The 23,854-nt window shown below is 34.3% G+C and overlaps 1 protein-coding gene across 1 annotated transcript in view; it reads left to right on the top strand.

Annotated features, from left to right (window-relative positions):
* Gbe1 (1,4-alpha-glucan branching enzyme 1) overlaps nt 1–23,854 on the top strand; it is a 245,510-nt gene that overhangs the window by 91,527 nt on the left and 130,129 nt on the right. Inside the window, exons 4-6 of the mRNA XM_075953332.1 lie at nt 19,365–19,490; nt 20,245–20,380; nt 22,631–22,721. Coding sequence (XP_075809447.1) covers nt 19,365–19,490; nt 20,245–20,380; nt 22,631–22,721 — 353 coding nt within the window. The remainder of the gene's footprint in view (nt 1–19,364; nt 19,491–20,244; nt 20,381–22,630; nt 22,722–23,854) is intronic.

The following is a 23,854-nucleotide window of genomic DNA, read 5'->3' on the forward strand; positions in this document are numbered from 1 at the left end:
GCCTCATGGAACAAATAGCAAATGGGACATAACGTTTGAGAATAAAAATTGGCTTAAGATAGTAAACAGTGTAAGTTGAAATTAAATATTCAGAGTAATAAAATATATTCCAAGGTTATTCTCAAAAAAAGAAAGTGAATATGTTTAAGGTAATAAAATAAAGTGAATCATACAAGGGTGAATGTTGAAGTACTATGAAATTAAATGTGTGAGCCATGGTGCCAGCATACACACACACACACACACACACACACACACACACACACACGTGTGTGTGTGTTAAAAATAAGCCAACTAGATCTAAAACTGAATTCTGAGGAAAGCTGGATAGGAACGTCTGAGATAAAAATATGAGTTAAGAGTTTAGAATAATGGGCTAGTGCTATGAGTCAGTTTGTAGAGGCACATGCCTCCTTCCTTTCATAATGCCTTGAACTCTGGGCCAGAAACCCACATGGTAGAATGAGAGGACCAATCCCTTTTATCTTCCCACATGTGCTGTGCTACACACGGTCTCACCTAAACCCTTTTCTTAACCTAGCTAAAGTTGTAATTTCTCAAATCATTTTCAGATCATCAACCTTATTTTCAAACAATTTTTGTTGTTTTGTTTTATATACTTACTATTTTGTTGTTGTTGACACTTTCTTGACTAGTGAACCTGAAGGCCTGTATATGGATGTTAGAGCTTTCTCAGAGTTACATTTTCATTACCTAACATCCTATGGTGAACTTCACACTGTCTTTGCAAAAATATTGCAGAACACATACTATTAGGGAAAGGGTATGTGTCAACATTTGTCTGTTGTAAGAATTCATGAGAAAAAAAATCTTAAAATATTTTACACAGTACTAGATGCACTTTGCAAAGAAGTCGGCTGTGGATGTAGGTAAGGTGGCTGGCCATTTTAAAGGCAAGCATTAGTTAACTGGACCTTACTAAAATAAGAACATTCTGAAAATTTGCTTCTTGTAACATATTTGAAGGTAAGATTGTAAAATATTGGACAGGAAAATTCTTCAGCAAGCTGTCCATGATGTACGTGAACACTTTTCTAGTGATCTTGGCCTCCCCTCTTCCTTAGCACCTTTCTGTGATATCAGAAGCTCAAATGGTGGCTCTCATACCCACCCTGCCTGGCCTAAGGTATCCTTCCTAGCCACACTGATGAGCAGGTAATCTTTTCCTCTCCAAGATTTTCAGCTGGGCCTCCTTAACAAAATGACAGATAATGAGAAATAAAAGAACTGTGTTAATGAATGCAGTGTTCATTACATTAAAAAAACCCGAAGCAAAAGGCATTCAGTGTGACTGTTTAGAATCGCAGGGTATGTAGCATCCTCCACAATGAACAATAGTTTTGTAAAGTAATGTCAGAACAATAGAAAGCAGTTTTTGTTATCCCTTGAGGAGAGACTCAGGGTTCTAAGTACATGGGATGAAACTAATGGGGTAAAGTTTGTTTGCAAATTTCTTTGTCTTCTCTGGAGTTTCCCTACTAAGAGAAAAATCTATATACTGCCATTTTGAAAAAAGGAGGAGTACGGAGTAAACTATTCCTTTATTTGCCTTCAATTAAAAATTCCTATGTCAAAGAGTGGTTAGCCACATTACGATCCTGACATTCATCATAGTCATAACCCCAAATCTATGTAGCAGTATTCTGAAGTGCAAACTATCAAACTTTAACACATGTGTCCATCATCTGAGAGCCACTCTGATTCAATAGGTCTAGGGGACCTGAGAACTTGCCTTAAACAAGTATTCAAGTGATTGAAAATTTCTGTATACCCAAAGACAAAGTAGTGCTTATGCTGCTGATTCAAGGTCACTTTTAAAAAAATTATTTATTTTTACACAGTCTTTCCTCATTATACACACCAATCCTAGTTCCCACTCTCCTCCTCCTACTCCCTCCCACCTAACCCACTCCCATCCTCTCCTTGGAGAGGAAAAGGCTTTCCTTGGGGAATCAGCAAAGTCTATTTCATCACTTTGAGGCAGGACCCAGCCCCTCCCCTATATCTAGGCTGAGCAAGGTATTCCATCAAGGAGAATGGGCTCCAGAAAGCCAGTGGAAGCCCTGGGAATAAATCCTTGTCCCACTGCCTGTGACCCCACACATTGCCACACTGTCACCCACATTCAGAGGGCATAGTTTTGTCCTATTCTTGTTCCCCCACTGTCAGTCTGGAGTCAGTGAGCTCCCACTAGCCCAGGTCAGCTGTTTCTGTGTGTATCCCCATCATGATCTTGACCCCTTTGCTCATATTTTGTTCCTCCCTCTCTTTGACTGGACTTTGGTATCTCAGCCCAGTGTTTCACTGTGAATCTTTGCATCTGCTTCCATCTGTTGCTGGATGAAGGTTCTATGATGACAATTAAGGTAGTCATCAATCTAATTACAGGGAAAGGCCAGTTCTCCACTATAGCTTAGAGTCTTGTTGGTTCATCCTTGTGGATTCCTGGGAATTTTCTTAGTGGAATGTTTCTCTCTAGCCCTATGATGGCTCCCTAGATCAAGATATCTCTGTCCTTTTGTGATCTTGATCCTCCTGTTTCTAAGAATTGTTCAAAGGATCTGTGATCTAAGGCACAGAATCATTAGAATGGGATATAATTACTTTAAGAAATTACTTCCTTATGTATTATTTCTTTTATATATTTATTTATTTTTGTAGATATCAGGATGCCTAGAAAAAAGTACGAAGACTTTATTTTTGTTAGTTATAATATGCAAGTGTACTAATTTTAATGAGGAAGTGTATGGATCAGATGAAAAGAGTGCATGTTAGTTTATTTTGTTTGAGAGAGAAACCAAGGATAGTGACATCTTTATTGACTCCTTCTCTTCCTTTTCTCCACCACTATGCTTACATTTTACTCCCCCCATACCACACAACCAATTACACTGTAGAAAAACAACACCAAAAACAACCCTAGAAACTTTTTATAATCCTTTTCCAACACAACCTTGGGAGGGAGGAATTCATACAGTTATGTTAAATCAATGATGGTACCGATACACAAATTTGCCTAAAGGAAATGCGTTAGAGAAGGTGCAGTAAACTAAGTCAGTATTTTCTAAAGTTGTTGTCTATTTACCATATCATTATCTGGATGTCATGACAGATTATATTGTACAAATGGATTGGATTAAAATCTTTTGTGTGTAAGATTTTATTTTTTACCAGCTTTAAGTTGTATTTCTTTGAGCAAGTTACATCTCTGATCCTTTTACTCTTCCTAGTTTGTCCTTAGAAACATCTAATAGATTCAGGGCATTTTGCAAGAAAAATACCCAAGTGATTTTCAACTTTCTGATTTGTATCGGAATAAATAAGAACTGTAGTTGTAACTTTTATTCTACCTGGATATGTTTTTCATTATTTAAGTTTTGGTTCTTCTATAACGCATTTGATAGTGCAACCTATATCCTTTGAGTTTACTGCTTAAAAGCACCGGAGGAAGTCATACTGTGTCTCACCTGGCTATCTTATATGTACACAATGTGGGTTAACATAATATATTTCCCTCCCAGGCACTCTGCGTCCCAGATATTTTGCTTTATACCTGGACTTGTGTTATGACCTTTCAGAAGCTGCCAATCCCAGTGTCCTTTTGCACTGTAGTGGTCACATAAAGTGCGCAAATATAAACTCCACTAGACTGTCGTTTCCGTAGGCAGACAGCAGCATGGCTTTTGACAAGGACTCTCTGGCTTCATCTACAAAGCGGCTATGTAGAGGACAGAACTGATGAGAGGGTAAAACCGTTTCCTTTAAAATTATATCTTCCTTCATTATTACTCCATAATTATCTAGCTTTATGCATGTGTATTGCAAGAGACCATGCTGCATTATGCCCAAAGTGATTGCATTGTTGTACACATTGTGGATACAGAATCAATATTTCATAAATCCGTTCTAAGGCACTATCTGATGGATGGTTCAGAACTTGCCCTCTCAATCATAAAGTTCAAACTCAGTTGCTATAGTGTTCATAAAATCACTCCCAACAATAACTGAGAATTCATAATGATATTTATAGTCACTGTATTTTGTCAGTTACAGCTTGAGTACAATTTGTCTATCTCCCTAAAACCTCAGAAGACAACTTGATAAAATATATCAGAAAAATCAGAGAAGATGAGACTTAACTGAAGTCGGCAAAATGACAGAAAGATGACTTCTTTAAAGAAATGAGAACTATTAGAAAATAGAAAAACTAGTAGAGTTGAGAATAATCAAATCTGAGAACTGGGTGTGAAGGGTCAGCATGTTCTAATTAATATGCTAAAGCATGTCAGTGTGAATGCTTTGCAGGTCTGAGTACTGGATAACACTGGGGCTCTGGTTGCAGGATGCTTGCACAATTCAGCCCACAGAATAGGCAGTATGCCATTCTTACTGCAGTGGAGATTATCTTCCTAGTGACCTCTAACAACCCCAGGAAAAATATCTTGCAGTCTCTTCTAAAAACTTCAGAAGGCTGATGTAATGATTTACCAATTATCTGTGACTTGTGTACTGTGCTGAAATTTTGTTTAAAATAAATTAGCTTAACTTCTCAATATTTTAGTTTATGATTATTTATAGTACATTTTATATAGCTATAACGCGAGCATGTATTCTGAAAGGAACATACCTTTCTAAAAAGATCAATACCTGTAATATATCTTAGTGTCATTAAAGATCTGACCACATGACTAAATTGTATGCTAGCAAGTAAAGTTTCTTTTACTCATAATAGATGCTAGGTAGCATTTGCAAACAATACTTGTTTACAAACAGTGTGATTTCATTAATTCCTTGAATATAGTAATTTAATAGATTAATGTTGAAAGTAATTTATATTTGAAAATAATATTATGAGTAGGACTCACCAGACACCTTCCTTTTGCTGGTCTAAATTTTTTTTTTTATTATTCTGTCTTGAAGAGTAAAATCAATATTGTTTAGCATGTCAACTGTGGGTCTCAATAATGTATATATGTTCTTGGAGAATGGGAAAGGTAAACTGATATATAAGCAGAAACTATATTCATTTATGGATGCTCACATACCATGCATACTATTTGCAATACCTAGCTTAGAGAAAAAATGGAATCTATTTTAAACAATAATGCACTTTTATTTCTATGTACAAATCAAAACTTTCCTGGAATGAGGCATATCTAAATAAGAGAGGCTCTGACCTGGCATGTAGTGTGTGAAACACACTTATTATTACTTTTTACTTGTAAACTCACATAACCTCCTAAATTACTTATTGCTCTCCAAGGGTCTACTTTCCTGTTGGTGTCTCTAAACTATAAACTTACAGTTCTTGTGCCTTTTGTCTCTCTTTTATTGTCAATTCCAATCTGTCAGGAAATTTAGCTGATTCTACCTCAGCAGGATTGCTGGAATATTGTTCTTTTCATCGTTAGCACTGGCCTTTATTGCTTCCTCTCTGAATTGCTCTGGCTGCTTTCTCCTCCCACTACAGAAGACCTTGGTGATATGATAGATGCCTCTTTTGAACACTGTGCTCTTTGGAAGACGTCTGTCTGTTCTAATCACACATATGTTTCTAGAGATAACTTTGTACCTCCATAAAGAAGGGAACATACTCTCTATTTTGAAACAGTTTCCTATGATTTTGATACCTTACAATGTTTGGAAATATTGACATGTACAAATAATTGGTGAGGCAGTTTGAGTGATTGCTTGACCGCTGGGGCCTCAGTTTATTTGCTCTGTTTACACATTCAATTTCGTGCCTACTGACAGTGTGACCATACCTGTAAAAGCTGAAAATGGTCTGCTGTTCTTTAAATGTGCAATGTCCTTCATAAGTTCCTGAAGACCCAAGTTCATGGTGCTGTTTCTCGAGATTTTGGAACTCCTAGGAGATGGAGCTTCTGGAGGAAGTGGATTGTTGGTGGTAGTGTTTGATGTTTTATAACCTGCCTGCTTCCTGTTCTGTATCCCCTCCCTGGTTAAGTATGAAATGTGACAGGCCTCTTCCTGCTGTCCTTACTTTTTCCCACCAAAATGAAGTGTGCCCCCTGCAACCATAAACCTGACTATTGCTTTCTCTCTTGGTTGCCTCTAGTTAGAGAGTTGTGACTGAATTAAGGAAAGTAACAGATACTTGGTTTATTATATAGGTATTGTATCTTGTACAGTTGCTTGGGAACCAAGCTGTTGAAAATTTCTTGATTGTTAAGAATCCTGAAGTCAGTATAGCATTTTTGTTTTTTTTTTTAACTTTAAGCTTTTGTTAAGATTGCTAATTTCTCATGTGCAAACTTTGTTTCCTGTACTCCTCTAGGCTTTATGTGGTGTTGTTTTTATTTATTTCCAGTGCTTAGCATCTGTTTTATTCCAATTTTTGTCTTTTCTAATCTATATCAACTTCAAAATATCACTTTTTGTTACTAAAATATTTCTAATATTATTATACTTGATGTTTTTATTTGAACCTTATTTGTTTGGTATTTACCAATAAAGACTTGTGAGCTAGATGCTGGGGTGAAAACCTGCTAGTTCAGAGAGTCAAATAAAACACCTGGCTGACCTTTCTTCCCTGCAGATATCCTAGAAAGAGCCTTCCCTCCTATATTATCTCAAAGAAAACTTCTCAAACTTTATGTCCCTCCCTTCTATTTCTTCTGTGTCTCTCTATTTTCCCCTTACTTCCTCTAGCTCTCTGAGGTTTCTGTAGGCAGAGATGGCTCATTTGTTTCCTGACTGCTCATATCCAAATAATCTCACAGAAACTTTATTAATTGCAACACTGTTTGGCCTATTAGCTCAGGCTTCTTATTAACTAACTCTTACAACTTAAATTAACCCATTTATGTTAATCTGTGTATTACAATGAGCCTGTGGCCTACTAGAAAGTTTCTAGGGCATCTATCTACTTTGACTCTGCTTGCTTTCTCTCTGTATGTCTCTTCAGATTTCCCACTTGGTTTTGCTCTACTGAGGCATTGGCCAAAACAGCTTTATTCATTAACCAATGGTAGTAAAACATATTCACAGCATACAGAAGAGAATCCCACATCAGTTTTCCTGTCACCTGGCTGCATGCTCAGCCTTTTAACTTATAGCTGACTTTAGTTAATCTTGTTTATAGTATTCAAGAAGAATGCACTTGGATTGATGGTGTGTAGTATGTTTGAACCACACCACAGGTAGATGCAAGTTTTGTTTTTAATTTCTGTAAATAATGCAATGTTTTTGGTTCACACTGGAATCAAATATTCTGCAATGAAAGATATTATACATGGTCTCAGAATTTATATATGGTTTTAAAATTATTCTCCTGTTATTTTGTCTTCCCTCCCATATATACACATTCTCTCTCTCTCTCTCTCTCTCTCTCTCTCTCTCTCTCTCTCTCTCTCTCTCTCTCTCTCTGTGGTGTGTGTTTGTGTTATCTGTTTGCCAATATTTAACCTAAAGGTTTCCCATTCTTCTTAGAATTAGTTTGCACAGTGATAGTATTCTTATTTTCAGGCTGAATCTGTGATTGAATGCTAATATTTTTATTTCACAGTTAATGATTATTCCCTTACAGACCTTTTCTTTACTTTGAATCTTTTAATACTTTGGATTGCTTTTAACTAGCTTAAAATGTATAATGTATTCTCGATTTTCAAAAATACATTTTAAGGGTATGAGGTAGTTAATGAAGTGTCCTGGACATCATTTTAGCAAGGAGATCCTACAGACAAGATAGAAATTTTAGTATTATATAATCATTTTCAGATGTTTATTAGTTTTTTCTCTATATTTTTGAGCAGTAACAACTCTGAATTTTCAAGTAATAATTGGCATCCATTTTTTAAGCATCTATAACATCTGAGGTCATAGATTCTTCAGATATCTAAAAATGCAAATACAACAGTTTGGAAAAGTAAATACAAAACTTACATCCTATTTTTATTTTACTACTGAATGTTTACAGAGAATTTGAAGCAGCTTTTCTTTTATGATTGTGGATCATGATATCTTTCATTGATTTAGCTATGCTCTTTATGCAATTAAACTTAAAAGGCTAAAATGGGCACAGAATACCAGAGTGCCACGTTGTTTCTGTCCTGTCAGTGGAGTTCCGGCTCCCTCTTTTGGAAAGCCAAAGTATGTCATTTAGACCAAGAGTAAATAGTTTTCACATTTCAATTCTTTTTCTTTTCCCCTGAGCATGAAAAAGTAAAATCCTATTTTTGGCTTTCTGAGGTGCCCCACTACTTTGAGAGATTATGGTATTAATGCAGACACATAGCCTGAGCTCACAAGTGCACATGGACATGTCTTCAAATGGAGAACTCCATCCACTTGATGTTGGAACCCAGGCAATATTTTTATTTTTTCAAATAACTTTCATTTTTATTTGAAGAGAGGTAATTGCTTATTGCTTTTTTAATCATTAAGTAAAATTTATAATGTCTATTAAAAACATTTAATTAGTAACATTTAACCTAGTAACAGGGAAGGCAAAGAAAACAATCATCAGAAGCTTGGCTTCCCACTACCCAGCAGCTTTTGAAACATTTGTGGTTATTCATCCTACATTATCACCAAGCATTCATAAATCTGTTTTTCCATGCCCCTCTTCTCTCTGTATTTATATGTTATTCAGGTTTAACTACAAAGGATGAAGGTCAAGTAAGTCATATTTAGAGAAGTAAAAACTCTTAAAATCATCAAAATAAGACTGCTATAAATACAGTAAAAGTATAAATACTTGTAAAAAGAAAGTATTTACAAGAGTCTGTAACTGGTTTTTCTGTTTGTGTCTAACTTCTCTTTGGTGATTCTTATCTATTTTCTTCATCTTCGTATATTATTTTCAGAACTTATTCAAAAGTAGACATTATTATGAGACTGAAAGTATTATGTGACTCTACAAAAACTAAATTTAATATAACAATAATGAAAGTGTGTGAATATTTTGAGGCATGTTTGTGAATTACTTTTGAGTTTGAATATATCGTCTTAGAATATACATAATAATGTTATGTAGTAATACAAATAGAAGACTGTATAGCTAATGCTGTTTTTGCCTTTGTCAATGACAAGGTCTTTGACATTTTCATATTTGTATCACAGTAGATTTACTGTATCATCATGCTAACTGTGGTTAGTTTGTGAGGGCCAATTAATTCTGTGTCATTGACGGATGTCCCATTTATAAGCAGTCATGGGCACTTGTTTGAAGAGCTAACGCTAATGAAACAATGATTTGTAATGTTTTGCATTGGTGATTATAGACAGTGTATAATAATTCTCCATTGTTATGAATGCACGTACTAGTTCTTCAAGCAAACGTTTGATAAGTAAGACTGCAATCACCAGTAATTCTTAAAACTTTATAATGGGAAAATAGATAATTTTTCTATGGACAGTTTAGGTAAATAATTGATTGACACTAAAAGCAATTGTAAGCTGAGCTTAAAATTTGATTCTGTGTTTTGTAGGAACCTCTACAATCTTACTAAACTTGTTCCTCAGCTGAACAGCAGCATTTTTTATTAGTTTCTGTGATACAAACTCATATTTAAACCAATGTTTGCATCAATGGTATGTCTGGTTTCTAAAGAATTAGTTTTCTGTTTCCAAAGAGTTTTGGCTATTTCAGGCTCCCATGGGTTTTTCTGAACCTAAACACTTTGGTCTCTCTCCCATCTCCTGTCCCCCTCTGCACAGCATTTCCGGGTTTTCTGTTCTTGCCCATCTAATTTTGTAACTGACTCCATTGTCTTCTTTGTCCATATTGCTATCAGTACTTCTTCTTTGTGAGTCCAAACTGTGCAACCTTTCCTTGACTTGCTTTAGTAATGAGTTTTCTGTGTTTAAGCAAGGTTGCTTCTACAATCCAGTGTTTTGCTGAGGTACCTAGTCTCCATCCTCTGGCTTTTCTGCTGAGCATTTATGTTTATTTTAAGTATCCGTCATACACTTTACAGAATAATCATTGAAATTCTGTTGAAAGAATATACATACATCTTAAAACTTGAACTTTGAAGACATGTGGTTTGAAGAAGCTTTCTTCAAATCTAATATATTTTTGTGATTATTTTTGGCAAGACAGCTGATTCTGAATACATATGTAATCACATGTAGGAAAGTGTATATAGAAACTATAGATTTTGTGAGCTACTTTATTTTCACAGACTGGTGGCTTTCTTGTGTTTCTCATTCTGTACCTAAGAAGAAGATGGTATTTTTATTAAATTAAGCACCATTCATGGCTTATAGGTTAAAATGCTTTACTATATGATATACTTCACTTACTCATTCCGTTCTTTCAAATTCTTTTAGGTCCGATGGCTAGGCCTACATTACATGAAGAAAAAAAAAACTAGTGTTATAAGCTTTGTATTCTCTCAACTACATTATTTTCTGTTGTAATAGGCAGCGGGGCTGCGTCCCCAACACCCCAAGCCGCCTGCCCGGCTAGCTTTACCCGAAATAATTACACACAAACTGTATTCATTTAAACACTGCTTTGGCCCATTTCTATCTAGCCTCTTCTAGGCTAATTCTCACATATTAATTTAGCCCATTTCTAATCATCTGTGTAGCGCCCCTAGGTGCGCTTACCGGGAAGATTCTAGCCTATGTCCATCCTGGGTCGGAGCTTCATAGCGTGCATCTTCCCTGGAGCGGGCAGCATGGTGTCTCTCTCTGAGGTGTCTGCTCCCGAGAGGAGAGCTGTCGAGTCTGACCTCACTTCCTTTTCCTCCCGGCATTCTGTTCTGTTTACTCCACCTACCTATGTCCTAACCAATAGAATGGGCCAAAGCAGTTCCTTTATTAGCCAATGACCTTCCTCCATCAATTTTCCTTTCAGGGGTGCTGGAAGATTACTTAGAAAAGAGACATTATTTGCTAAAACATTGAATTAAAAATTATACATTAATTGAAAAATAAAAAAATGAAAAAAAAATCATTCCATTTCAGTAGTAGTAGTAATTCATTTTGAAGATGTCAAACATCTTCAGAAGGAGTTCTGTGACATATTGGAATCTTTATACACTGTATTAAAATGTATTGTTGTGATTGGTGTAATAAAATGCCAAATGGCCAGTAGCTTGGCGAGAGATGTAGCAGGGCCTTCTCCTAGAGAGAGAGAACTCTGGGAAGAAGGCGTGGATTTACTAGCCAGCCAGAAAAAAAACAAACAAACAAACAAACAAACAAAAAAAACCCATGAGGTGCAAGATGAAAGAAAGGTTAAAAATCATGAGGCAAAATGTAGATTAATATGTAAAGATTAATTTAATTTACAAGAGCTAATGGGGAAAGCCTAAGTTAAGGCCTAGCTTTCATAATTGATAATATGTCTATGTGTCATTATTTGGGAAAAAGCTCGTGGCCCCCAAAAAATCCAACTACAGCATATAGAAAAGAAGATTAAGACATTTTTTTTTTAAAGTTAGATAGGATAGAGTTCATTGTAACACCAAAACTATCAAGAAGTCTTATGAACTCTTATGAATCTATGACCTCTTGCTGGGACATACTTTGTTAAATAAATGATGTAAAATATAAGCACCAAATATCTCTGAATCAACACAAAGAACTTTAGCAATTTATATGAAATTAATTTGGATTCATGTGAAATTATATTTTTTTATTGTTTAAGACACTTAAATTGGTAGAATTAGTATATGTATACAAATAGAAAAATTTTAAATTATCTTTAAAATATATGAAACAAAGTTAAAATACAAAGAAATACTTCAAATTTCAAAGAAAAATACATTATATTATTTGGAAAGATGAATTCATTTGTAGGGTATTGGAAATATATTCCACAATGCACCGGTGTTAGTTTTCTATTCTCTATTACCATTTATCTTTAAGAAAAATAAAAGTTGATTATCTCATCTCACCTTTTGTTTTTCTTGTTTCATATTTGCCTTCCCTGAAGTGACTAAAATCCACAGAGCCTAGAACTGTGTTGAAGGGCAACAGAGAAGTTAGTGGTGGGGATTAGAGTCAGGGCTCAGAAATCATAATTTGAGGTGTTTCTTATGTGATTTCTGACTCTTTATCTAGGACAGAAAAGTCCCTGAGGAGACATGTATTATTGACTAGCATTTTCCTACTGCATTGAGCCCCAAAAGTTTCTCAGTCAAAACTGGTCCACACATCTAAATCATTCTTGGTAAAGATGACTTCTATTATTGCTACAATTGGATGTATAAGAGAGTACACAAAAATAAAAATAAAAAAATTCTTTTTAAGTTCTTCTATAAGTGATCATATGTGTCTAGACTGTTAGACTCTATAAATCTGTCTCCTCACTGCATTTTTAGAAATGCTTCAATGTACGACTAAGCATTTTGTCTTTGTATTATTTTACTCCAAGTATCTAATTGTTTTATGATCTTTTAGTCTTTAGTCTATCCCTGTGTTCATAATATATTAAATGTGATTATAAAAGTCTGAAGAACTGAAAGCTTTCTTCTATTGTCCTCTAGAAATGCGCAATTTTTAAAAATAGAAGTGTCTTATCTTTAGTTTTTTGCTCTAAAGTATATAGGCACCTAGTTTTTGTTTTCTTTTTTAATGACTTTCTTTTAATCATATGCATGTGTGTATGTTTCTGTGTACTGGTATGTACAGATGCATTCCGATGCCCTTGAAGACCAGAAGAGGGGCTAGGATCCCCTGGAGCTGAATTACCCCTTGGTTATTGAGATCCAAACTATGAGCCCCTGGAAGAACTGCTAGGATTAATCCCTGAACCATCTCTCAGTCCCCAACTTCTATTTGTTTATAGCTTTAATGAAAAAAAGAGGAAGAAGTTACAGTTTTTGACTACTTAGGTGGTTATTATTCTTGCTTACGTTTAATAAAAAAATTCACTTTTGCCAGGTATGTCCCCAACTAATTATAAAAGTTTGTATTATTTATGGCAAAATACATACTGTCCAGCCTTTCATGCATTAAACATTTACATTTAAACTGAAGCTTTATTGAATACTACAGATAAGTATTGGTAAATGTCGAACTTATTGTTAATCCCTTCAAATTTAAAGGTGTGATTTCTTTTCCTTCTTTTTCCCCCTTACTAATATTGCTGTTCACTTCAACCATCAAAATATAGCAACAACATTACATTTGCCCCTTGTAAATCAGCGTACCCTAAAGAGTCAAATAAAAAGTGATGGAAAGAATATTTTAGAGAAAATGACACAGGGAATTTATGTTTAGTAATTTGAACAGACCTCAGTAAGAAAGATTTCAAGTAAATAACTGTATCATGATGATCGTTGTATTGATCAGGGCTACTTCTTATCCTCATTGTTACACCTCCACTGCCCGAGTCCATTGTTAAAGGGTCACTTCAGTTCTTCACTGTATTTTATAACCATTTAGAAAATGTATATAAAAATCAATTGACAAGAGGTCATCAGGTGTTCTCAAATTGCATCTTAAACCATGTAGTTATTGTTTCCCACTATATGAAATATTTCTTTCCTTTCTCACATTATACCTATACATGTTTCTCAATCCTTGTTTATATAAAACTACTTACAGTTCTCATTTCCCAAATGCCACTTGTACCTAGCAAAAACAGACTTTCTACAGAAGATAAGAGAAATAATGACAGTATTTAAATCATTATTTTGAGACTTAAATTTGTAGAGGATTATAAGAGTGCTTAGGATTTGGAATTCCTATCATTAACTAATTTTTTTAGTAGTCATTAGGTACTCTTCAAGATTCTAGTCTGTATTTATTAAATAAGTAATTAAATATTTTCTTAACCTATAATTCTTAAAATTCCTACTCAGTAGATGGTCTTTGCAATTCCTCTGCATTTTTTTTTTCTGGAGGTTGAATCATTTCATTTACCTTCTTTACACTTTGAATTTTATTTCAATGAAATAGTACTTAGAGTGATTGCCTAAGAATCATATTCATTCTTCAATTGTTTCAATTTATTACCAAATAGACTTTTATACTGATACTTAATGAAAGATTTCCAAAAAACTTCAACTCATCTTTGTAACCTTATTCTCTCTCACTTCTGAACGTATGTCTTAGATTTTGTTTTGCCACCGTACCATATTATAGCACTGTTTACATAATATATTTCCAGCATTCTCTGCACATGGATGAATCTCTTTGAAACTCACTTTTTCAATAATGCAAACTCACTGATTTCCTTGCCTTTTCATGACTTTTTTCTTTTATTTCTATATTGATCTTTCAATACCTTGGATGTTTAAATCCTTTATTTTAAAATTATAGGTAATTCATTTGTTTCCTAGCCTAAGACACCTAAGTCAATCTTTACTCAATTAAAACAGCTTAACATTGTTCCTTTTCTTTTGGCTTAGGTATAGTTATTCTTACTTGCTCAGGAATGCCATTTTCAATACCAGCTTTCTCAATCTCAAATAATGCATTTGGATTTTCTCTTTATTTATTAACCTCCCTTCTTGTTTAAAGTTTTTGTTCAGGTAATACACTTGAAAATAGCAAACACTTTATTAGTTCTGCTTAGGTGTTTTTTTATTTCTATAATATTTGTCTCAGTGATGGGGAAAATAGTTCTAATAAATTTTATTCATATTAAAAGACTGGGGGACTTAAAGGAGGAATAGTACTTGTTTTTATAGGAATGAAACACCTTTTTTTTCTCAATCATTCTAAATAAGGACCTGCCTTTAGGAGATACAACTACTGCTCTCCACCCACTTTTCTTTGACAGAATTCTGTGGTTTCTTTCTGCCCATGTCACAGAGATTAATGTTTATGTCCATATTCTGTAATTGGTCCTAAGCCAAAGGCAAAGTAATTGAATATTTTGCCTTAAAAATAGTCTGTTCTTGTCCTATATGGGAGTACCCCTCATCTTAAAATTTGGTATAACTTTTTCTTAATAGTGATTAGTTTCTTATTACAGATTTTTTTTATGGCTAATATTCTTAGTCTTTAAAAATGTTCTCTTTTAATCGCCTTTTTTTTGTTAGAGAAGTCTTTTCACTACTTGATTTCAAATTCTTATGGATTCAAATTGGACAATCTTTTGTCCTTTTCTTTCTTTTTAATTGGAGAAAGAAAATATTTTCTTTCAATTGTGATAGTGTGTTCCAAAATAAACTATTCCGTTCTCTTTTATCTTATTATTTTATATATGTTGTACAAAGTTTAAATAGTAAGAGCTAGTGAGACTTTATCAAAAAAGTATTGCTTTTGTGGCTAAACTATGAGGAAGGCTCTTTTCTTTCCTTCCTTTGTATAGTACCTACTATTGCATAACACAAGACACAGGGGTTTAGTCTAATCATTTAATGTCTCTATTCCACTTCTCTCAATCCTATATCTCTTTGAAGATGCAAAGGACATAATGTGGATATTTACTTATGTGCATATATGGTTTATATAAAGTTATTTAATTAATTGAAATTTATGAACTAAGTTGAGAAACAAAGATGGAGGTCTCTAAAACATGATTGTTGTTATCAAGATAAAACTATTAATAAACTAGTTTTTTTAAAAAAAATAGCCATGTTTATTTAGTACTTGAAGCTCAGTTATTTATTTAGTTCTCAAGGAAGATCTGTATACAAATGGTGGTAATATCATTTATAGCCCAAATACAACCCAAGTTTGTATAAAATTACCAAAGGAGTTTTCACAATTTTATAAAAATTTATCCATGAAGTTGTTATTTATATACAAGGGACCTCGATTATTCACCATTGCATTATTAGTTAGTTCTTAATTGATTCCGCATGTAGTCATTATCCATCACAATTGCATTAGTCATTTGTGGCTATCTTTGTATACCTAGCCTTTTTTTTATATACAGCAATGCAGATTTAAAGTTCACAATGAAATGTATTCAAATATAAGAATATATTTCAGATTTTTTTTACCCTTTCAATTAGAAAATTCAGAATATGATGGCTTGATGAATATGGTACCACAAACTTGGAATTTCATCAGCCTGGAGACCAAGGCAGAAGTGTAAAATCAAGGTCAAAGTGGGTTACAAAGTGAGACTTTATCTCAAAACCCAAAATAAAATAAGATAATGTATTTCCTCCAGTAAATACTGTTTTTGTTTGTTTGTTTTTTTTTTTTGTGATTGGCTTGGTGGGATATATTGGGATATATGCTGATCCCAGCTCTTCAGAAGAGACAGAGGTAGGTGAATCACTGTGATAACTGAGGATAACTTGTTTTACATAGCAAGCTCTAGGTTATCCAGAGCTAAAGAAAGACACCCTAAGTCAACAACAAAACAAAACAACAACAACAACAAGAATAAACCAAAAACCTCTTAACCTCTTTTCATATTTTTGACATGAATGTGTATGTCTGTAATAGGGAGGCTGCTTTTTGTTTTCCTGGTTGCCCAGACTCCCAAATAATCACACAGAAACTATATTATTTAAATCATTACTTTGCCCATTAGCTGTAGCTTCTTATTTGCTAACTCTTACATCTTAATTTAACCCATCTCCATTAATCTGTGCATCACTACGAGGTCATGGCCTACCAGGAAAGTTTCAGCACATCTGTCTCCGGCTACAGCTCAATGGCTTCTCCTGACTCCACCTTTTTCCTCCCATTATTTAGTTTTCTTTTCCCCACCTAGCTTGCCTCTACCCTATCAGGCAAAGCCAGTATCTTTATTAACAAATGCTATTCAAAGCATACAAAGGGAAATCCCACATCACCTCCCCTTTTCTGTTTAAATATAAAGGAAGGTTTTAACTTTAACAGAGAAAAATTACATACAGCAAAACACCTGTCAAGCAAGAATTGCAGTTATAATATTTATATCTACTTTATCTTTTATTATAACTAAGGAAAACTATAACTATAAAGACAGGGCTTTTATTATATTATATTATACTATATTATATAAATATTATATTGTTTTGGGGCTGAGCAGCCTGGAACCAACAACATCTGTGTGTGTGTGTGTGTGTTTGTAGCTGTGTGACTGTGTCATACCTATGGAGGTTAGAGGTGAGCTTGAGAAATCTGATCTCATTCTACCATGTAGGTCCTTCTTGATAGTCTATGATGTTGCTACCTGCATTGTGACAGGTCCTTAGAACTTATCTCAGGGTTTATGTCCATTTGAATATTCAGACATATGAATGAGAAGTGCTGACAAGTATAATACATGTTTGGCTGTATTTACTGTGAGATAAAAGTATTTTCATACTACTTGGTAGTTTATAGGACAACCCCAAGCAACACTGGATTCCTCCTGGGATTTCTACAATTAGCATAACTCAGCTACTAAATGGTTAACAGTTTGCAAATTATCAGCCTGTTCCCTGTGACATATCTTATCTGATGGGTAGACATATGATGTATATGTTCATTATGTTTATGTATAAGTCTGAGATAGTATCATTTTCCTTGGTTGCTGTCTCCTAGTTAGATTTATCATAATACTCCTAATTGGTTTCTGAGAATAAGGACATTCTGAAGAGGCACTGAAAGTGAAGGGTTCTCCCTGGACACTTTGTGTTAGTAAGAAAAACACAAGGAAGTCGTTAGAAAGTTGTTACATATAAACCATAACTTTTCAGGTCTAGCGGAAAGCTGTGCTCGTCATATTATTTGTACATTTCTATGAAAGGAAAATGAAACAGAAAGTTGAAGTTCTTTACAATAAAATGTGTCCCTACTGATACATGTTACGGGAAGAAGAAACAGTACATTTGAGGAAAATAATTCATTCAGGGGAGGAATTAATCCTCTTTGTCAGATGTGTCTATTGGTTATACCCTAATGACAAGCTTGGGAGTTTTCCTCTTACCACTTCACAAATTCTGGCAGAAAGTTCGGGATTTCCAGGATGAAGACAAATGATGTATCACTGACAACGCTAAAGATGTTGAGTACCATGTTTTCACTGATTCCTTAATTTCCAAGCCTTCCAAAGATGAAAATGCAGGCCTAGTTGACTGTCAATTATTCAGTGGTTTGGCATCATTGTGGTGGGGTGGTGAGTTTGGAAATATCCATTTTATATAGCATTCAGTAGGGTTGTCTGATTTATAGTTTCCTCTAAGGTGATTCTCAGAATGACCAAAAGAAATGGTGTTAGCCAAAGATAGCTGATCTGAGCTATTGGGAGCTCTCAGACTCTGAACTGACTGCTGGGGATTCTACATACGACTGACTGAACTAAGTCCTCTGAATGTGGGTGACCATTATGTGGCTTGATCTGTTGCAGGGGGTAATGCATGGCAGTGGGATCAGGACTTATCATGGGTGTATTTACTGGCTTTTTGGAGCCCATTCCCTATGGTGGGATGGATACCTTTCTCTACCTTGATGTGGGGCTTGGTCCTGCTTCACCTTTGTATACCAGATTTTGTTGACTCCCTAAGGGAGGTCTTACCCCCTCTTAGGAGTGGATGGTGTGGGAGGTGGTGGAATGGGGGGAAGTAGGAGGAGGAGAAGGGGCAGGAAGGGAAACTAGGTCTGGTATGTAAAATGAAAAAAATTAAATAAAACAACAACAACAACTGTAACATGAGGGCCAGCTCATTGGGGTTTCTGTCCTTCCCAATTCCCACAGCTGGCAAGTCTCAAAGAAAATCACACAGAGAGTCTCCATAAGTTATAAAACTGATTGGCCCATTAGCTCAGGCTTCTTATTAGCTCTTAATACTTATATTAATCCATCATTCTGATATATGTTAGCCACATGGCTTGGTACCTTTTTCAGTGGTACAGGTCACATCTTGCTTCTTCTGTGGTCTGGGCAGGACTAGGGAGGAATGAGCTTCCTCCTTCCCAGCATTCTCCTGTTCTCATTGCCCCACCTCTACTTCTTGTCTGGTCGACCCACCTATACTTCCTGCCTGGCCAATCAGCATTTATTTAAAACATGATTGACAGAAAACAGACAATTCTCCCACACCAAACAACAAAAGCAAATGGTGTCAACATCAGTAACTAAATCATTGTATTCTTTCTGTAACTGAACACAATGTATAGGAGCAGGGATAGTGTGTCTGTTCCTTCTGTCACTTAGAACTCATTGGCTTCTGATGATATTTATGTATACAGGAAAGTCAGCAAAATAATGTTCCAAAATGATGTTTTGTTCTGTTCACAAAGCAAAAAGGATAGTTAGATATATTAGAAAGAGGTTCATATAATACAAACTTATACATAACTTTAATGATCATATAGTAATAGCAGATGAACAAAGAATTTAAATATGTTCTTATGGATACACATCTGGAAACTCACCTGAATTTTTAACTCATTTGATTTCCTGCATCGGGCAGTGCTCTTTAACTATGTCCTCTATTAGTTTTGTGGGGCTATTTTAAATCAATGCCATCTCATTTTCTTTTTAGGTCGTCATTACCAGTAAAAGTGGTGAGATTTTGTATCGCATTTCACCGTGGGCCAAGTATGTGGTTCGTGAAAGTGACAATGTGAATTATGATTGGATACACTGGGATCCAGATGGCACATATAAAGTGAGAAAAGCAGATTTTAAATAATTACTTATTTCAGTATTTCTTGGGAAAATAATTTTTATATTTTATAGCTTTTGTGACAATGCTCAATGTTTTGCTTGCTTAGTGTTTTGCTTGACAGTGTTCCTATATTATACATCTTATATCATTTTCTGTTGTATCTTGCCCATGAAACAGAAGCAAGGTTTCTCTTTCTGCCTGGTTTTGAAGTTAGTAAAAAACAGTAAATTTCTATATACTTATCAAAAAGGAATATTAATATTTTAGGTTACAATTTCAAATGTACAAAGTCTTAAAAATTTAGTATGTGAAGATGGATTTGTATAGTTTTGAAAAGGACAGTAGAATGGCAGACTAATATATTTAGGGGTTATGATTTTGTTCCACTTGTGATATATGCATTTTAGAACTAATTTTTCAGTCATTTATATTACTTAATCTTGCTAATGAGTGATATGTATTAAATAAATACATTATATATGCCAATTAAAGCTCCATATTTTTCAATGGCATAGGTTTAAAAATGAAAAAAAATTCTCTCCAATCATTGATGCTGCATGCCTATTTCATGACTTTTTTAGTTGACTTATTAATACAGTTCTAAATATGATTAAGAAACATGGTGAATGCAGCCTTTGCCTTTGATTGGGAAGAACAAGTGTTTCACTGAATTTAGCCACTATTTTATTTCACTTACTTGATTAGTTAGTGTCACAACTGAATGCTTGCTTTAATTCCATTTGTAACTCTGTAGTTGAAGCATTCCAGACCTAAGAAACCAAGAAGTCTAAGAATTTATGAATCTCATGTGGGAATTTCTTCTCATGAAGGAAAAATAGCTTCTTATAAACATTTTACAAGCAATGTACTACCAAGAATCAAAGACCTTGGTAAGTAATAATTGTGATTTTTATTCAGATAAAATTTTAATGAGACTGTTCTCTTATTAGAAAAGCTAATTACAAGTGTCTCTTTTTTGTGTTAAGAGATTAAATATGTAATAAAATGCATTTTATTTTAGGCTTCTCCAATTGCCCTGTAATAGTGATAGCATAGAAAAGAGAAATGGAATAAGATAGAGCATAAGCATTCAAGATATTATTCCAATTTCAATTTAAAGTAATGTGAACTGATGGCTTCCAAACTGTAGATAAATATGCAAGTGTAATTACTTTTCTACAGAAGATAACCTTTATCATTTGACGTGGTCATTGATGATAGCCAGTCCATTTTATTATTTTATGAAAAAATCTAGTATTTGTAAGGTGTCTGGAACTCATTTTGGGTCGGTTATTATACAGTGGCAATGTCTGGATGATTTTTCTCACAAACATTTCTGGACCACACTTGAAACACATTGAGATATTCACATATCAGACATGACTGTCTTCAGAGAAGCCTAAGAATAAATAGTATTAGGTTGACTACATGCTTCAACAAATGTTATATTATTATTTTTCTTCTTACAGGTAATGCAGTTTAAATAATAATCTGTAGCATATTTGTTGTCTGCTGCAGAAGCTGGAGAGGAAAACAAAGTACATTTAATTATATCACTTCTGCTAGGGAGTTTAGTTTTTAACTAGAGGAACAATTTAAATGCAACTCAGGGTTAAAGTTTTCACCCATGTATAGATCCTAATTATCTGTGATTGTGAACTGAACTACAATTCCAGAAACTAAAATTAATCAAATTTATTGTTAGCATTGGTGGATAGGTATTATGTTACATTTGCTCACTGAAGAAGTTCTTTCGTTATTATAGACTACTAAATTATTTATACCTGGCTTTTAATGTGTGCCTCAGCAGCACAGGATGCTCCTCTGCACCATGGGTAGAGAGCACACTAAGGGAGACATGATTAGTGCCATTGAAATAAACAATGGCCATGCAAGGTGGAGCTCAATGAGAATAGTACCTATTATATAATGGAGAGTAATTAAAACTCCAAGTTTTACTCTAAGATATATGGTAATTAATGTCCGTCATCTGATACATGTGTTTCTGTTAGGTCTGTTTCAATTAAATCATTTTCCTTTTGCAACAATATGCCAAAGGTGAGATCAGGGAGAAATGCTTTAAATATATAAATTCTTACTTCTGGATTTGTATTTGTGAAAGTTACAGAACATATAATGTGCTAAAATACAGTCATGGGGAGCTACACACGGCAACTGAAGAGAATGAAGTTAATATGGGTTTTGGTTTTCTCCAAAGTTCAATTATATATTTAAATGATTTGTTAAGGAATCTAATTTTATGAAATCTTTTAATAAAACTGAAGCTTATATGAATTGGACATTAGGAGCATAATACAAATACTTAGCATGTTTGTTGCCCAAATGTTTCCAAGCAAACTGAGCATATGTGAAAAATGATAAAATTGTACTTGTAAGAAAAGAAAAACTGATTTCCCTAAAGTTTTTCTGTTTCTTTATTTTTTATAAGATCAAGAAGTTCTGTCTTTTCTATGATTATTTACTTGTGACTAGTTCCATTGCTATTATGAATATTTAAAGGACAATCCCTTCCTTTTGAGTGACTACATTTACAACTAGAGAAAAAACATATTCTGATGAAGAAAGAAAAACTGTGCTTTGTCCCATGTCTGTGTGTGCACATGAAACACACTAAATATTTTAGAGTAAGTCCATAGGGACATTGCTCCTGGCTTCATAATACTTACTTTGTAGAAAAAATGAATTTGATAATATTTCTTAGGCTATATGGTAAAATATCTAAACCATGATGAAAAGAGGCAATTTAAAAAGCATATTATGCAATCAGTTACTTGTATTTAGCCTCATAATCCTCAATATGGATATTACAAGTAAAGCTAAAGTTTAGCATATGTAGATTTCCATGTTTAATATTCTAAAACAAAATTATGTATATATTTGCATATCATTTGTCACATAGTAAAATGAAGACATTTCAAATAACTAGGCAGTATGTGGCTCTAAGAGACAAATGTCCAATTGTTTTAGAAGGTCAGACAAGTAAATTGTGTCAGACTAGTAGAAATGTACATGCTGATTAGAGCTTCTAGGTTCGTTGTAAAAGTTATTTCTTAAGAACATGCAATTTTTCATTCTGTTTTGAAAGTAGTTCTGACTTTCTTTGGGCTTTGTGTGTATAGGATACAACTGCATTCAGTTGATGGCGATCATGGAGCATGCCTACTATGCCAGTTTTGGATACCAAATCACTAGCTTTTTTGCAGCATCAAGGTAAAATGAATATTTAATGTTCATGTATATTTCAAATAATGTAATCAAATTGTATTTTAACATTTAGCTTCATTTTGTTTTATAATCCCACTTACAGTTATGGTTAATAGAAGATGAAGGTTTTCTTTGACTGAGGTCATTGATTTTCATCAGAAAGATGTAGCATTGATTGAGCCAGATTTAATGACAGGTTTCCTGGAATGATATCAGCGATAAATGTCTACTTACTCACTGACACTTATAGCTTTATAGGCACATGCTTAGTCAGAAACTGTGTCCTATGCAAGCCTGTACTGATCGAACTCCTGCCTTTTTATAGGAAGAGATTGGTGTCAGGCGGGAACATGTGGGAGGATCTATACTGCACAAATACAATTCTTAACTCAGATTTAAATCTACCAGAATATGGCTGTTTGGAGAGAAAGACTATCCAAATTGTCCTGTGTGCCTTGATTACCACAAGTTGAACAAACCCAACATCAATTCTGCCTTATTAGTTTACAGTATGGGAAAAAGAAACTAATTTAGTACCCATACATGTAGTGGTTTCTATGGCTAATCAGCACTAACAACAAATTGCTTGTATAATGCTGCAAAATTGACTATAGATTAAATCTCATGTGATATTTGAAGTGGATTGACACAGTCAGTGACAGCCGAGGAAGGTTAGAAGTGGGCTTAAAGCATATAATAGTCTAGAAGAAGATACTAACTAATTTCCTTACATCTCCCTGTAGTTCTCTTTGTTTGTTTATATACAGTATGTAGTGCTTTCAACTGGTTTCCTAGCCCCATTCAAGAAGCTGCCTATCTCTGTACTAAGAAGTGTGTTTGTTAATGCTTCTGGTGACCTTCATCCCTGGAGTACAGTGGCTTTTCTTGGTTAACTCAAAGTGTCAGAATCACTTAACACAGTCACGTTCCTTTACCTCCCTGGAAGATTTTTATTCTTCTCTTTAATTCCAGAACACAATATCCTGCTGTAGTGTCTCTCACCTCACTTTTTTTGGTATTTTTTTTTCACTTCTTCCTTCTGCTCTTTTCATCTTTCTACTTAAGATGAAACTTTCTAGTTCTATTTTGTTTTGTTTCCATCCATTCCTTCCCCTTTAGTACAGTTTCTATGTAAACTT

This window comes from Microtus pennsylvanicus, chromosome 1 (genome assembly GCF_037038515.1).
Source record: "Microtus pennsylvanicus isolate mMicPen1 chromosome 1, mMicPen1.hap1, whole genome shotgun sequence".
Taxonomy (NCBI): Eukaryota; Metazoa; Chordata; class Mammalia; order Rodentia; family Cricetidae; genus Microtus; species Microtus pennsylvanicus.